Source organism: Hippopotamus amphibius, chromosome 2 (assembly GCF_030028045.1).
Source record: "Hippopotamus amphibius kiboko isolate mHipAmp2 chromosome 2, mHipAmp2.hap2, whole genome shotgun sequence".
NCBI lineage: Eukaryota > Metazoa > Chordata > Mammalia > Artiodactyla > Hippopotamidae > Hippopotamus > Hippopotamus amphibius.
The window spans coordinates 57,831,936-57,849,433 of record NC_080187.1 but is presented as its reverse complement, the minus strand read 5'-3'; the positions used below and the strand labels follow the sequence as shown (position 1 = coordinate 57,849,433).

Below are 17,498 nucleotides of genomic sequence, written 5' to 3'. Positions count from 1 at the left end.
TCTGGCACGCTGGGGTTGAATGACTGTTTTTATGTATAATAAATGAGTGACCACATTAGCAGTGTGAATCTTCAGCTGCAGTGCTCATCCGCAGAAAGAATTTTCTAACCACACACACTGAAGTAGCCCCACTGCCACTTGTCACTCTTTTTTTTTTTAATCTAAGTTGATTTACAATGTTGTGTTAGTTTCAAGTTACAGCAAAGTGATTCATTTAAACAAACATATATTTATGTATGTATTTACTCTTTTTCAAATTCCTTTCTCTTATAGATTATTATAAAATATTGAATATAGTTCCTTGTGCTATATAGTGGGTCCCTGTTGGTTATTTATTTTGTACATAGTAGTATGTAATGTTAATCCCAAACTCCTAATTTATCCCTCCCTCCAAACTTTCCTCTTTGGTAACCATAAGTTTGTTTTCTAAGTCTGTGAGTCTGTTTCTGTTTTTGTAAGTTCATTTGCGTCATTGTTTTAGATTTTGTATGTAAGCAATACCATATGATAGTCTTTTTCTAACTTACTTCACATAGTATGATAATCTCTAGGTCTATCCATGTTGCTGCAAATGGCATTATTTCATTCTTTTTTATGGCTGAGTAGTATTCCGGGGTGTGTGTGTGTGTGTGTGTGTGTGTGTGTGTGTGTGTGTGTGTTTGTACACACCACATCTTCTTTACGCATTTGTCTCTCAGTGGACACTTACGTTGCTTCCATGTCTTGGCTATCGTAAATAGTGCTGCAGTGAACACTGGAGTGTATCATCACTCTTTCCTTCATAACCTGTAGACCTTTATGAAATGACTTTGTTCATATCCTTGTGTATTCATGTGTATATGTTTTTCTCCTCCCGTTATAAGACCAAGAAGGATGGAGACATTGTAGGTCTTGCTCTCCTAAGCATCTCTTTATTGAATGAATAAGTGAATCTCCAGTCTGCGATTGAACTTTTGGAAATAGCAGAACTCTTTCAGGGTCAGTTTTGAAGCACAAAGAGAGTAAGATGAATACTGTCATTGGGGAGGCACAAAACAAAGTAAAAGCAATGGAGAAATTGGAGTAAAAGCTCTGATTTTTCACATATGACAAACTGGTTTCAAGATAGTTTCCAACAAATATATTCAATAACATTTGAGCAATGCCTTTATAGTTGAATTCTGTGTCACTTTGAGTTGGATACTTTGTAATGTTCATTTGCTAGTGTACACTTTTTAATGGTTTTTAGAAATTGCAGTAAAATATATATACAGTGAAATGCACTCATCTTAGGTATACGGTTCAAGGAGTTTTAACAAATAAATGTACCACATGTGCCTAATACTCCAGTCAAGATACAGAATATTTCCTGTGCTCCAGAAAGTTCCCTATTGCTTTCTTCCGTACAATTCCCACTTCCAAAAACAACTACTGTTCTAATTTAGATCACCATGGAGTGATTAGTTTGCCTGCTCTTCAACTTTATATAAATGGAATTATGCCTGTCTGTTGTGTTTGGTTTCTTTCATTTAACATAATGTTTTTTAGGTTCACCCATGATGTTGCTTATAACTGTAGTTCATTCCATCTTATTGCCACCTAATATTCCATTATATGAATATCCACAATTTGTCGATACTCTATTGATGTACATTTTGATGGGTTCCAGTTTCGGGCTATTAAGAATAAAGCTTCGATAAGTATTCTTCTAAAGTATTTTTATCCATACAGGTCTTCATTGACCTTGAGTAAATACTTAGGAGTATGGGGATATTGCTGGGTCATGTGTATCTTTATTCTTAAAAGAAACTTCCAGTAATGTAAGAGAGTTCCAATTAGCCATATCCAGTCAATCTTTTTAACTTTAGCCATTCTGGTGGATGTGTAATAGTATCTCATTTTTTTTAAAGTATCATTTGCATTGAGTAAAATTCGCCTACTGAATGTAGTTCTGTAGGTTTTTTGAGAAATGTGTGAAATCGTGAAACACCACCCCAATCCAGAGATAGAACAATTCTGGCAGCACCCGAGAATTCTCCTGTGTCCCTCCAGAGTCAAATCCACGCCACTCTCAACTTTGATCTATTTTCTTTCCTTGTTTTCTGCCTTTGCCTAGTCTTGGCTTGCCAAGATTTATCAGTTGTACTTTAAAATAAATTCTCATTGTCATAAATGTATATAGTTTTAAAGATCAAGTCATTTCTACCAAGTTTATGATGAAAAATGACAGTCCCTTCCCAACCCCTCTTGGTTTCTGATTCTACTTCCAGTTCTTTCTACTTCAATTTTGTAGTCTATGCATTTTTAAATTTCTAAATAACTATGCTTCTGTTACTTGCTATTTCCATTTTCATTTTTATTTGTTCCTGCTCATTTTGAAAAGTAAGGATTTCATTCTCTTATACTCCTCACCAACCACACATATACCTATTTGACCCTAATGGGGCTCTCCCGATATAGATACATCACATTTTTTTTTTTTTAAATAGTTCTTATGCAGATTATTGTGCCCACGGAGTAGAAACAACAGAGCCTATCCATGTACCTTGATTACATTTCCTTTCTTGAATAATATGTTTTTCTAGAGGTGTTAATTCTTTTTTCTTGGGTCTCTTTGGACCTATCTCTGTTTCATAGCCAGACTTTCTGACCAAAGCATTTTCCTCCCTCTAATATGTTCAGACAAATGAGATAATTTCGCAGTTCCATTTTTTTTTTTTTTGGATTTGTTCCTCATGAAATCCTCTGTTCTCTGGCTTTCGTTTGGACTGGCTGCTCTCTGGGCCAGTTCTATCAGGTGTATTAGGGTAAGAAAAATAGAAACTAAATAGGTATCTCAGTAGAGCTAGGGCTAATATGAATGTGTATATAAATATAGATTAACATCTCTATGAATTTTGACCTCTCTATGCATTTTAAAAGTCTTGAGTACACAGGGATACCTTCAGTTCCAACCCAGCCTCACAGGGTTCATTCTAGTTTTTCTCTCTTTTTTGTGCTTGCAACTTCCTTCTGTGACAGCAGGAAGCCTGGCTTTCGTAATTTCTAATGTGTTTGCGTATTTGATCAATACCCCTGCATGTAACCCCTCCCCGTCTTCATTACCACCTTCTCCCACGTGGACATCCTCCTCATCTCTGATAATCCGTGTTAGTCCACCCCCACCCCACCCCAAGGCTCGTGTGGATGCCCTTCTCCTCACCCCACTCAGGCTCTGATGCCCCATATGGGCCCCCCACCCCCACTGGATGTCCACCTTCTTGTGCTTGGGCTCTGACATCCAATGCCAGCGTGGTCCCAGGTGGATTCCCGCACCTGCATCTTTGCAAATGCCTGAGTTGCCCCGTCTCACCGCATAGCTCGGGGCTTACCTGTTCAGGATGGGAAATAGAAGACCAAGTAGGTCTCTTGACTCTGTCTGCTATTCCCTAGTATTTTTCTTTTTTCAATCTTCTCCTACCAAAGAAGAACACTGTCACCTCGTTTGCTTACGCCCAAAGACCTAAATGCCTGTGAGTATTTGCCTTTCCTCCCCCAGTTCAGGGCTAGTTCCAGCTAAATCATGAGCAACTCCTATTGATTCAAAATAGGTCCTGCATCTTTTCATCTCTCTCCATTTTCGTTGCACCTACCAGTCTCCTCTCTAGTGTCTTCTCCACTGTGTCTCACCTTGATAGTCCATTCTCATAGAGCAGCCAGCATGGTCTAAAAGTGTGATGCATGATGACATTTAGAACCTCCCAAGGGATTCCTCTTGTGCCTAGGATGAACTCCACTTCCTCCATGGTCCATGCTGTCTATGTGTGTGGTGCACGGTAGCATCACCAGGGAAACTTTTTAGAAGCCTGGGCACCACCTGAGCCCAGTTAAATCAGAATATTTGGGGATGTGGCCCAGGCATTGGTATTTTGTATCTAATGGGTCACCAGGGCTCAGAATCATGCCTCCCTCTGACCACCTTCTTGTTGCCACCTCCCCTAGCTTCTCACAGTGGCCTTTCCTTGGTCACCTTATGTGACGTCGTGTCCCGTGTTACTAATCGTTTTCTGCCATGTGCTCTCCTTGTGTGCTTCTCCCTAGCACTGTCATTCTGTGAGATCATCATGTATCTATATATGTATGTATATAGACATATTTTACATTAGAGTGTAATCTTCATGAGAACTCTTGCTGTCTACTACACCATGGTATTTAAACTAGTGCTTAATAAATATTTGTTGAATGGTTGCATGTAGTGGGGGTGAGGAGCTGAGGAAGGGACCTGTCCTATGGGAACCAGAAAGTGTGCAGTGGCCACAGATGCATCTGGACAGGTGAGGTGAAATGGAGCAGGTGATGGAGATGATCTGAGAAACCAGATAAAGTAAGCGACTTTGACAATGGAATTAGGGACTCTGATATTTTTAAATTGGAGGGGACAGATTTTTATCCTGGAATGGGGCAGTCCGAGGAAGACGTAAAGGACTGTTTTTCCGAACAGAAGATCAACCCTGAGCTTAGAATCACTGTGGTTTTTTTTTGGCCGAGCCGCATGGCTTCCATGACCTTAATTCCCCAAGCAGGGGTGGAACCCGGCCGTCGGCAGTGAAAGCGCAGAGCCTTAGCACTGGACCACTGGGGAATTCCCCGCATAGCATCATTTCTGATGTTCTGCATGGTTGCTGGAAGCTTTTCACCTAAATGTAAGTGAGCCCAGTCCTCTGGACTCATCATCCCTCCACCACTCCCTTCATTTTCTAACCTAAGAAAGCATCTGAGATTCTGACCAGTTCACCTGGCTCATTGATCATAGCTGCTTGTTGATACTCATTCAGTAGCCAGTAGCATACCGTATTTCACAGTGATTATCTTGCTTTAAACGTTGGGATTAATTGGAAAGCTGTGTTTTTGCTTCTATCTCGACCCCGGTTTGTAATGTGCAAATGAGCCACCGTACTCTCAGACTATTACCACGTCCCTTGCATTTGAGCAATTGAATTTACGGAGTCCTGACCCTGTATGATGAAAACTCCAGAAACAGACAATGTTCTGCTACTGCCTAATGCCAAGAAACGTGAGCGTTCACTTTTGTAAAATTCAGCATGGTAATCTTGAGCCTTGAGACAGGGCTTACGCACATACCACTATTCTAGAGAAGACTTAGGAGGTAAAAAAAAAAAAAGTTTCAAAAATGACAGGTTTCGGAAGCATAATTCTGTGATGTATAGCTGTGCAAAAACACTGTTTACAAAAGTACAAGTAAATTTCCCTCAGAGAGTGGACCCAGACTGTGTTGTAACATCTTGACTTTATAGGACATAGATGAAAACTGCTTGGAAGAGACTGAAGTCTTGTTCCTCAGCTTGCCTCCCCCTCCCCAGCCCAGGATGGAGTTGAAGCCGTTTATTCATGCTAAAGGCTTTTTCACATGTTAGCAGAACCAAGCAAGTGCGTGTGGATGGGCAAAGACTCTTGAGGCCTGGGAGAAATGTTTGGTGTGGGTATAACTGGATCTTGTGTGCATTTTGGCATCTTAAATTGGGAGCAGTGCTTCCTGTTCAGATATCTTTTTGTCAGCTGTGGGCCTTGATGCAAACCTATAACCAGTCTATAGCATAATACCCTACTCTAACTGGTAAAAAAAATAGCAAAATCCTTAATGTTTGTGAATAATGACAGTTTAAAATTTGTCAAAATATTAATTAATCTGTGCTCAGAGAAGGTAAATTCAACTCTCTACTTGTAACATATCCAAAATAGATTGTGTGTCCAGTATTGGATAATTTTATATAGAACAAATTACAAGAGAGTTCTAGAATGCTATTAGCAGATGCCTGAAATTTAAAAAAAATTTTTTTTAATTGAAGTGTAGTTGATTTACAATGTTGTGTTAATTTCTGGTGTACAGCAAAGTGATTCAGTTATATACACACACGTGTGTGTGTGTGTATATATATGTTTTTTTTATATTCTTTTTGTGTTTTTTCCATTATGGTTTATTGCAGGTTATTGAATATAGTTCCCTGTGCTATATATAGGACCTTGTTGTTTACCCATCCTATATATAATAGTTTGCATCTACTAACCCCAAACTCCAAGTCCATCCCTCTCCCTCCCCTGCTCCCCCTTGGCAACCACAAGTCTATTCTCTATGTCTGTGAGTCTGTTTCTTTTTCGTAGATAGGTTCATTTGTGCCATATTTTAGATTCCACATATAAGTGATATCCTATGGTATTTGTCTTTCTCTTTCTGACTTACTTCACTTAGTATGATAATCTCGAGGTCCATCCATGTAGCTGCATTATGGCTGAGTAGTATTCCGTTGCATACTTGTACCACATTTTCTTTATTCGTTCACTTGTCGATGGACGTTTAGGTTGTTTCCATGTCTTGGCTACTGTAAGTAGTGCTGCTGTGAACACTGGAGGGTGTGCATATTTTCCCATTGTAGTTTTGTTCAGAAATATGATGCCTGAAGTTTTCATTACAGCTTGTGTCTGATCACTGTGTGTATATGGCTGCTTCTGGACCACGGACAACAGGGTTTACTTAGGCAAGGTGACCACACTGATGCCTCATGGGTGTGGGGAGTGAGGAAAATTATTACAATGACTTACCTATAGTAGGTGTTCAGTGAATATTTGGTATACAGTATCTGTTTATGGACAGATTAGATTGTATACTCCCTTTACAAGATAGAGGGTGGGAAAACATCCACAGGAATATGTGTATTGACGGGAATTTTTAAAAGGAAGTTAGAGATTTTGCTTAAAGCCTTGTTAAGCAAACAACATAAAATCTTTTTATTGTAGGGGGTGTTTATAGCATTGCCAAGAATTGTTTAAAATGTTGTTTTATTATTTGTTTCAGTTTGTTGTTAGGTGTAAATATTTATATATATAAGGTTTGCTACTCGCATTTAAAGTTGTTCTAGAATATTGGTTCTTTTTTAAAATTGTTTTATTGTGGTAAAAGTTACATAATATAAAACAGTATTTTAACCATATTTAACTGTGCATTCCAGTAGCACTAAATACATTCACATTGTGCAGCTCTCACCATCATTCATCTCCCAAATTTTTCACATCCCTAAATTGAAACTCTGTCCCCATTAAACGCTAAGTCCCCATTCACCCTCCCCACCAACCCCACCCCCCAGCCCCTGTCATCTACCAATTCTGACTCTATGAATTTCACTATTCTATGCAGAATATTGGTTTTTAACCTGGGAACCTGGGAGGGAGGAAAGTGGGAGTGGGAGAGAAATCTAGAGGGAGAGAATATATATAAATTATTGTAAAATATCTGTTTTAATAGTATAAGGGGACTTGTAGAATGTATATAAATGGATGAAAGTTCATATTCATTCATACAAAAACATTTATTGAATGACTGAAAGGTATTAAGGTGTTAAGAGGTTAGGCTGCCTTCTGTCTTTTTATTACTGTTGTTCTATCCTTTTTCCAAAGGAGTAGAGATGAGGCGTAGTTCTAAGTGAACTTTAAATCCTTTAGTTATGAAGAGAATAAAGCTCTGAAATAGATCTAGATTTTTATTGTATCATAAACCAAAATGATCATATTGTCTGTAAATGTCTCCTGGATTCTATCCCAGTATCCTAACAAGGTGAGGATGTATGTTGCTAAATGTCTTCATATTGTCTCAGATAATGTAACAGACTTTGTGTTCTCTTCTACCCTGACAGGTTGGTACAGAGGATATACCCTCCAAAATAAATCTAAAAAGGTATGGCTTACCATTCAGTTTTTTAGTTTGAAATCTGTCTGCTAGTTTGGTGTTGTGCTATCTGATGCTATTATCTGCAGTCTGTAGGCCTAGTTTGCTTTCTCTTTGATGGCTGTTCTTTAAATTTGAAAGCAAATTCTCTAACCTCACTGTTCAAGTAAAAGAGCGCAAGTCCCATTGGCCATATTTCCCAGCAGCCAATTAAAGGATAAAGGCGGGAGGTGAATTTGACACCCCAGGTAGGGCCTCTGTGGGCTTCTTCCTCCCCGTCCCTCAAGCTGAGCGGTAGGGTCATACAGGGACGTTGCTCTGTTTCAGGGGGGGACCTGGGCTTCTCCCTTTATCCTTTAGTTCCAGTGTTGAAGTCCCAGAACCACAGGGTCTCCCCATTTGCACGTGACTCTTTCCTTTATTATAAAATGGATAAGCCAGAGTAGTAGTTTTCAAACTGTGAAACTCACATGAAATCAGTAGAGTGGGTTATAACCAACATTTTTTAAAAACAACACTGAAAAATAGAAAGAAAATAGAATGCCATGGAAAGTAGGGTTTCATGAAACTTTCGTGTTAGGTATATATTTTACAGTATTTTTGTGTATTTTTAATTATGTTTTATGATAGTAGTGCTGGATTCCTATCTCATCATGGGCAAAAAGTTTGAAAAATACTGACCCTTGTGGGTTCCTTTTCGCAGTGCCAAAGCTGCTAATCATCAAGCGAAAGAAAATCTGTGAGTTAGGTTAATACCTCCTCAGCTTATTTTAGGTCAGGTCAGCGCTTTTCCCGTGACACTGCAGGCTGGGACAGCATCGCCTGTCAGCACTTTCTTTTGAAAAGAACAAAGTTGATAGGGCAGTACTGTTTCACAGTTAGTTCACATGCAAAATAGTGAATTAGGAAGGGTGAGAGAACATTTCAGAATTTATCAAGAGCTAAGTAAAAAAAACAACCCCCCCCCCCACAAAACCCCACAAACCCACAGGTTTTACTCTTCAAATATAGCACAAGGTGGAAGCGATGCTAGCACACGAGTCTCAAGAGACCTACGGGCCCAGAAAAACACCTTTCCACAAGGGATAGGCCATTAAAAAGCAGGACTGCCCTGGACTTCCCTGGTGGTCCAGTGGTTACGGCTCCATGCTTTTAATGCAGGAGGCGTGGATTCGATCCCTGGTCGGGAAACTAAGATCCCACATGCTGCGTGGCGCGGCCAAAAAAAAAAAAAACCACCAAAAAAACTAGGACTATCCTAGTCAAGCTTTCTGTATTGTTGACTCTCGGATAATACTCATTATTTGCACGTGTATCTGTACACACACACACAGTTTATTAACTCTGACATTTAATAGTGTACCAGAATAAAGGAGTGTTTGCTTTTAATGCAAGTTATCAACTCCCACAATTTTGATCTTTTTATCCCTCCCCAAATCCTGATGCTGAATTTTTTACCCACAGTTAAATGCTTGTGCCCCATGTCTTCATTTTCAGCTTAATTATAATGAAAATAATGATAAATGATTTGATTCAATGAATAATCTCTTGCCGACTTTAGTTTCCCCAGGCCTTCATATAAGGCCCTAAGATAGCAGATGTCCTGGCGTGAATGAGAGGACCAAAGCAAAAGACCTTTTCTTCTGGGATGTCTGTTAACAAGAAAACCTAGTTTACAGCCACTTCTGCTTCTTGGTTTGGGTTTAACCCTATCAGTGTTTATTTTACTCATAATTATGGAAGTGGTAGTTATTTTTCAAAGCATAAATAGAGGGAACAATTTTGAAGTTCAGTTTCTTCAAGAGAAGCAATACTTATGTCACTTTACCAATCCTTTGAAAAAAAAAGTTAATTTTAAAACATAAACAAAAATCCACTCTCAGATAAGATCATATGAACTTTAAGATCAAACAGAATTTTTTATTTTTAACTAGTGAATGTGAATTGTGTTGAAACAAGGTCCCAGACCACAGTTTTCCCTTTCAGAGAGCCTACAATCTGTAAGAATCTTTTTGGAGCATCTCTAAGGCATCCTATGATGTCCTAACAAATCAGAATCCATGTGTTGTCTGCTTTGGAAAGTGGGTGGTTGGGGTGCTTCACTAGGATCTTAATGACAAGGTCTCGCTCTAATTTTTTTGTATTTTTCTTAAAACCCTTTTAAACTCTCAGTCTCACTCTTGAGAAGAATTGTTTCAGTCAGCTTTTCTTCGATCTTGATAATTGAACTTTGTAATTCAACAAAATAATAGTACAAACAAGGGCCATGCCTTTATTTGTTGACTTATCAGTTGAAATATCTTTCTGGTAGAGCGATCCAGGAAAAAGAGGGAATTCAAAGTCAGCTGTCATGAATTATGCTCAACTTGGACACCCCTTCATTAAGCAATCCAGCTTAGTTGAAATGCTCTCCTAATGCTGTTTCCCTGTTTGCCAGTCTTTAGGGAAAGAACTGTGTGAAAAGCCTATTGTCTTAATGGAAATTTTTGGTGTTATTTACAAGCAGACCTAACCGGTTAGAGTGGTGATAAAACAAGCTAGTGGTTTTACAAATGGAAAAAGCCAAGAGCTTTGCAGAAACTGATTATTGATCCTGGCAGGATTGTGGAAGTATGGATAAGGGCAATATCTAGAAAAATATTAGTTCATTTTTTTTTTTTTCCTAACTCAGCTGGGTAGGTTGCATTAAGAAAGCAAAAGCAAAATTGAGAGATAGGCTGTATATCAGAAATATATTACGTAGGTTTATTCTGGTTTCTGTGTATCAGAATGGCATAAGAAACGGCCTACAGCCTCAGATCTACCAGAGCAATTAAATGGCTGTAAGTGGACATATGTTATCATGGAAAGATGATGCCTGCAAGTAACAGAGTGGAGATACAGCAAAATAGATATTTTCTTAATATGAAAATCATCATGTCTATATACCCAGTATAAATTATCTGCTTATTATCTGCTTAGACATCACAAAATAAGCCACTTAGATTATGAATGTTTCTATTTTGGATTTCTCCCAGTTATTAGGAGACCAGTCATCAGATTATAGATGTATGAAACAGTTAATTGGTCCTTTATCCCCTTAATCTGAGCAGTCTTCTGCCAGGATATTCCTTGGGACAAGCAGTGTTACGTCTTATTTTTAACCTGCGAACATGGTTCCTGATAATTGCTGCCTTGAGTGGTTCCTTCTCATTCAATATTCCACCTTTTTATGAGTTCTGGACAACTTTTTTTTTATTGTAGTAAAATATACTTGACCAAAAAATTACTATTTTAACTCTTAAAAAATGTACAGTTCAGGAGTATTAAGTACATTCACGTTGTTGTGCAACCGTCACCACCATCCACCTCCAGCACTGTTTCATTATCCCAAACTGAAACTCTGCAGGCATGAAACACAAACTCCCCTTTCCTTCCTCCTCCCAGCCCCTGGTAACCCCCGTTCAACTTCTGTCTCTGTGAATTTGACTACTCTAGGTCCTTCCTGCAAGTGAGATCAGACAGTATTTGCCCTTTTGTGTCTGGCTTATTTCACTTAGCATCCTGTCTTCAAGGTGAGTGCTGGACAGCCAAGTCTGGCTCTCCACAAAGATGATCGTCAACAAGACATTTACCTCAACGTAGCAGACAGAAGAAACACCCGAGGTTCCTTAAGCATCCTAAGGACAGATCTGGAGCTTCAGAACACCATTAATCAGGCCCCAAAAGAATTATACACACATTGAATTTTTCTTTGTATTTAACTGATTGGTTTTCCAAAATCAGTCTGAATCCTGTCCCTATAATGAAAGAGGTCAGTGTTGCCTTGTCTCTGTGTGTGTTGTGGGTCTTTATCAGTAACAAGATTGGGGTAGTGCTTTCTCACTCATACGCCCCACGCCTGCCCATTTCTCGAAGTGAGGAAGGGCAGGTACATCTGTATCTTTTTTTGGTTCTTCCTGCCTGGCGGGAAAGGATGGCCATTTTGCTTCTGACTCAAGCAGTGGCAGGATCCACCCTGTCATCACCAATGCTGGGAGCAGCGTAGTCTCAAATTTTCTTGCTGTTTCTTGTTTTATTGGCAAAGGATTAAAAGGGAGAAAGGAGAGAATTGCACAGATAAACACAGCACACAAAACTAGACACAAGACCACTCCGGTTGAAATGCACTAGTTTTCTGGCTCTGAATGGATTAAGGATGGCTGGGTACACGCCCATCTCTGACCCCATCTTCCAGGGAGTGAGCTGTCCCTCTCCCACCTTTGTGGTCAGCCTCCCCTGACATGGGGTGTCCACACAGTCGCACTTTTACAGGCTCAGGGCTACAAGCAGTTGAGCCAATGGTGCCTGTTGAACAGCTTCTTATGCCTCTCCTGGTCTGGCCCGAAAAGTACCAAAAAAAGGGACCAGCGGTGCTTTTCTAGATGGCAGTGTTTCTGTTTATTGATGAGCATATCATGCGGTTGAAAGACAGAAGCTTTTGGCTTTAAGAAAACTCACATCCATGGCTTGCTTCCTGTTGGTTAGATCCAATTTTCAGTTCTGCAGTTCTACCCACCCATTTCCAGTATTTTTCTTAGGTGTTTCTGGGCTTGGTTTTCCTACAGGCAATGTCACAATACCGATGTCGAATTGCCTCTTAGGGACATAGAATGGAGAGCAGATTGAGACTGGAAAGTGCTAAAAATAACCAGATAACTAGTCCTAATTGATTCAGTGCATTTTGTTTAAGTGAAAGTGCTGAGAGGAATTACTCTAGAAAATCACTATAATTTTACAGGCCACTAAGTACTTAGCCCTCCATCTCACTAATTATATGAAACCCTTTGAGGGAAGCATCTCATAGTGTGTAGGATCTGGAGGGGTTTTAGGATCTCACTATTAAACATCTTACCATTACGGCAGCTCTGAGCTGACCCGGGCATGTATGCCTGTTCACTTACCAAGCATTTATCTTATGCTCTCTGAACCCAAGGATTAATTTATACCTTTTCAGTGTTTCAGCCTTGCTTTCGTTTAGGTAGCCAGGCGATGTAATTGATGTCCTGCAACCTTGACTGCAAACTCTAGCTGTTGTCCTGGCATCCTTTCCCCTACCCCACTCATCCTTGCTGCTGTTCGTGCTCTTTACTTTGGGGTGAGATTTTTACGGCCACGTAACCCAAGTTCTTCTCTCTATAGGGTATTTTCCCTGAAACGTACATCCATTTGAAAGAGGCCACCGTGGAAGACCGTGGGTAAGTTCTAACATAGGAAGACTCCTAACCGGTGAGGAAGATGTAAAATATCATTACAGATTTTATGAAGTCATAAAATATCATTTTGTGCGTTATTCGTCCCAGCTCATCAATTCCACTTCTCAGATAAGAGGGAAATGAATAAAAACTTTTTCTGTACTTCCTTCCTTCTTCTGTCTTTTTTTTTTTTTGATACTTATTCCTCCCTGGCATCCTTCCCCGGAACAGTACAGACAGATAATGAGTAAACAGAGAGGTCCTTTACCTTCCTCTTGCACTAGCTGCTCACCGATTGCATGCACGCCCGTGTCTATGTGCACGTGCATGCATGCACACATGCGTACACTTGAACATTTGGTGTTCTTTGGCCATTAAGACCTGACAGCCCCTTTTTGGAAACCTCGTGAGATGATAAGGTGAACAAACGACATCCTGTACTATTCAGCTCTGAACCTTGGACAAGTCAGTACACCTGCGGCTTTCCCCCTGCAAATCAGAGCAAATAAATCTGGCCCCACATTGGTCATGAACTTGATGTGAGATTACGAACTAATGTGTGTGAATGAGCTCAGCAGAGAAAATCCACTTAGTTGGTGAGCCAGCGGACAGGAGAGTGAAGGAGAGAATAAAGAGAGCCTGGAGCAGGAATCCCAGGCTGTTAGAGAGCAGAGTGGGTCACAGAGGCACTCTGACTCACGGCTGCAGAGAACATTCTCAGCTGTAAGTTCTGCACCCTTGTTTTATAGACGAGAGATGGAGATGTGCCCCAGTTCACACGTAATCGGGACTGAAAACCAGGTGTCCTACCCTCCTGGAGAATCTTCTTTGTGATGGACCATTCCTGGGCAGCCTCCAGGGTCACTACCTACAGCCGTTTTGGTGGAAAGGCAGGGTTGGGGCATATTCCCGCCAGCTAGGGTTGCCAGGTAAAATGTAGGATGCCCAGTGAAATTCGAAATTCAGATAACAAGTTCACGCGCGTCCCAGATAGTTCCTGAAACATATTTACGCTTAAAAATTAATTTAATCTATCTGAACTCCAAGCCTAACGGGTCATCTTGTACTCTTATTTACGCCTGGCAGTCCCACCACTAATCCCCCTTCATTTGCTCGCTTCCGCTCTCTCCTTTTCTCCTTTTGCTAATCATAAAAATACCAGACAGGATTTATATGCCTGAGTGTCGGGTCTGCCCTGTTGAAAGTCTGCTGTGAGTAAGTGAGGATTTTGGTATATGTACGTTTTCTGTGCAGTGAGGCAGCAAATGAGAAGCAAACCTAGTACCATTGCAAAAGAAGGCAATGGTACCTTCAGTCCCACCAGTAGGTTCTCTGGGAGGGTCCAAGCCCCAGGACCCTTGTGTCATGAACACCTCTCCACCGACCCAATCTCCCTAATAAAATGGCTGCTTGGCAGAACCAGCGAAAGTACTGGATTTAGGCTTCCTTCCCTGGGAATTGCTGAAGCCAGCCTGGCTTGGTATTTGAGGCTCCTGTAAAGATCCAAAATGGGGAGATAGAGGGAATTCCCTGGTGGTCCAGTGGTTAGGACTTGGCACTTTTACTGCCAGGGCACGGGTTTGATTCCTGGTTGGGGAACTAAGATCCAGAAAGCTTCATGGGGCAGCCACCCCCCCCCCAAAAAAAATCCTCAACCCCCCCAAAAAAATGGGGAGATAGAGGCTGGGCTCCATACCCATTCCACTGCAGACACTGAATTCATTTTGAGAATTGTGGTGTGTTAAGCTCTTTCTTTTTTCTCAAATGCTTGATGTGATAAAATTCCCTACCCAAACCCTCCCTAAATGGACAAGGCTTCCTTTGTTTCAAGCCCAACCAGCCCCATTCCCATGTTTGAGTTGTGGGGATCATGACCTCGTCAAGAAAAGCCACGGTGATCCACCTGGAGTGAAGGGAGCATCTGTCTGTTCTCTTTAGGCAGCATGAGACCGTGATTCCCGGGGAGCTCCCGCTGGTGCAGGAGCTCACCTCTACGCTGCGGGAATGGGCCGTCATCTGGCGCAAGCTCTACGTGGTGAGTTTGCCCCGGGGCTTGGAGCCGGTGGCATTATTCCTGGGCCCTCAGCCCGTCTGTTCTGTTGCAAGGGGTGGCCACTCCTTAGCTCTCTGTGTGGAGTGGGTGCATCTTACCTGAAAAGTGCAATGGCCAACAACTAGCAGACTCCCATTTCCCCGGAGTAGGGCGATTGATGATACGGAGGGTGGAGGAAGTGGCCATAACCCTTAAGTCCGTATTTTCCCAACGGACATGCTGATTGTAAAGTTATAAGGGTAAGAGGAACTGCAAACACCTCGTCCCTACTAAGGGCCAGGAACTATGAATGCTTTTAACACGCCTATAAAAAAGCTGTAATTGTTACCAGTTTCTCAGTGGGGAAATAGAGGACATGCTCTGAGTCTCTCCACGTATCCCAGTGAGGAGACATTTGTCAGTGTGTCGTCAGTGCTTAGCCTCGTGAGGGCTCCCACGAGGGTGCGTTCTCTGCCTTGGTCTGTGTACCTTACCCGCGCTGAAACCTGAATCGCATGAAACCATGCTCTGAAGAGTCTTTTTGAGGCCAGCTCATAGAACTGTTTCTCACAACAGTGGTTTGACCTCAGAATGCTAGTAAGATACGCCAGGTCAGTAGGAAGTGACACAGGAACCAGCACATTCTCTTCCCGATAAACTATAATTGTAAGTTTTGTACGTGGGTTTGCAATCATAGCAGGGTAAATCTAACACCGAATAATATTATCAGGTTGCGAACACAAGGGGCAGCGGTCTTGCCGGAGGCCAGAAACTCTCAGAGTCTGGTGGCAGCAGGTCTGTTCCCATGTCCGCTTTAGGAAGCTCTCTCCTTGACACTGAAATGCACAGACACTGTTTTCTAAAGTTTCCTCTTTCCTGGAGGCTTCGTGGGTAAGCATCACTAGGTCTTGCCTTCTGTAGGCATCTTCTGGGCTTCCATGGCTGACTAAGAATTCCTATGCATGTATTGATAAATTCCTTCGCCCGTTGTGTGAATGAGATCAGTAAGGTAATGGACTCGACTTAGTGCCTGGGAGTCAGTCTCTTTTCTCATCCAAGTTTTTGTTCAGTCACGTTTTAATTCTACATATTAACTCTCAAAAGCCAATCTTAACAAGTAAGATTACTTACTGAGAGCACCTCACTCTAGACCAGGGGTCCCCAATCCCTGGGATCTAATGCCTGATGATCTGCAGTGGAGCTGATGTGATCATAATGGAAGTAAAGTGCACAATAAATGCGCTTGAATCATCCTGAAACCATTTCCCGCACTCCCAGTCCTTGGAAAAATTGTCCTCCATGAAAACGGTCCCTGGTCCCCAAAAGGTTGGGGACTGCTGCTCTAGACCCTCAGTACTAAGAACAGGAATCAAAACTCATTGTAGCATAACTTCTAGGAGTTAATGTCAGATACTTCATTTCCCAGGGAGGAACACGGCAATAGAAATCACCAGCCCCTCCTGTGGAAGAGCACATGCTTTTTCTCTGCCTGCCTATCCTTCAAGGCCCAGTTTAAATCCTTTCTTCTCCGTAATGTGTCTTCTGAACACACCAATCTATAATGTTTCCTCTGGGCTATGGGAGCACTTACTCCTGAACCGATCATCTGGCCCCCGGGGCACGGTGCTGTGTAATGCATGTGATCTTTTGATCTCTTTATGTTTCATCGAGGAGAGAGGTAACCTGTAAGTGCTTAAATCATGAGCTCCGGGAGGAGAGAGGTGCTGTTTTAAGCCCTTTGGCCTACATCTAGCATCTTGTCCTTCTATTGAAAGCACTCTCTCTGGTTCCAGTTAATTGATTGGTTAGTGGTGGATGTAACAAGGTTGATGGATGGGTTAGTTCCTTAACAGTATTCTTTCTGGAAATTAGCGAGTGGTGAAATGTATTAGCTAATAAGTCCTGGGAAATGAGATTTTTATAGCTGTAATCTACAAGAGTGGCGAGTATGAATGAGCTAGACCTTTCTTCTTGCTAAAGCACAACTCTCCTGCTTAGTTCATTATCTGTGTCTGGTACATGTCCACAGGTAATTATGCCAAGTCTGCTATTGACTAGGAATGAGAAGTAAGTGAGCCAGGGAGGAAGAAATATGATTCAAGTATTTGGGCTTTGAAAATCCCTTAAGCTCTGGTTGAGGATTTCCTATGTGTAAGTTCCACTGTTTAATAGCAGAATTGGGTTCTAAGTGGAAAAAAAAAAAAATCCACTCCCTCTCAGAGGGCAGCACATTTCCCATCTTAATTTTGACATCTTATAAAATAATTATTTTGTTATTGTGAATATTTTTAGGTGTCTTATAGCTGCTATTGGTTGACTAAAAGGCATTCATTGTGGGGATCTTAATCAATTGATAGGGCTGAGAATCTGCTCCTGTTTTTGAGAACATGCTCATCCATTCAGAAATGATCCACTTCAAATGGAAATCTTGGCTTTCTCCGTTTTTTTCCTGTCCCTTCCTAAAGCATTGACAGTTCACTTCAGGCAGATTTTCTGAACTGCTCTCTCAAAAATCTGTATGTCAACCTAGCAAGCCTCAAATATTATGGTTCACTGG

At 41.2% G+C, this 17,498-nt stretch overlaps 1 protein-coding gene and 1 non-coding gene across 2 annotated transcripts in view; both read left to right on the top strand.

The window, feature by feature from the left end:
* The window catches only part of LOC130844351 (dedicator of cytokinesis protein 5-like), an 87,523-nt gene extending 72,459 nt beyond the window's left edge, over positions 1–15,064 (top strand). Inside the window, exons 3-5 of the mRNA XM_057720640.1 lie at positions 7,665–7,705; positions 12,857–12,912; positions 14,848–15,064. Coding sequence (XP_057576623.1) covers positions 7,665–7,705; positions 12,857–12,912; positions 14,848–15,064 — 314 coding nt within the window. The remainder of the gene's footprint in view (positions 1–7,664; positions 7,706–12,856; positions 12,913–14,847) is intronic.
* On the top strand, positions 14,437–14,508 carry TRNAK-UUU (transfer RNA lysine (anticodon UUU)). Its single transcript has one exon. It is a non-coding gene; the product is annotated as a tRNA-Lys (tRNA).
* Positions 15,065–17,498: the final 2,434 nt, after the last annotated feature.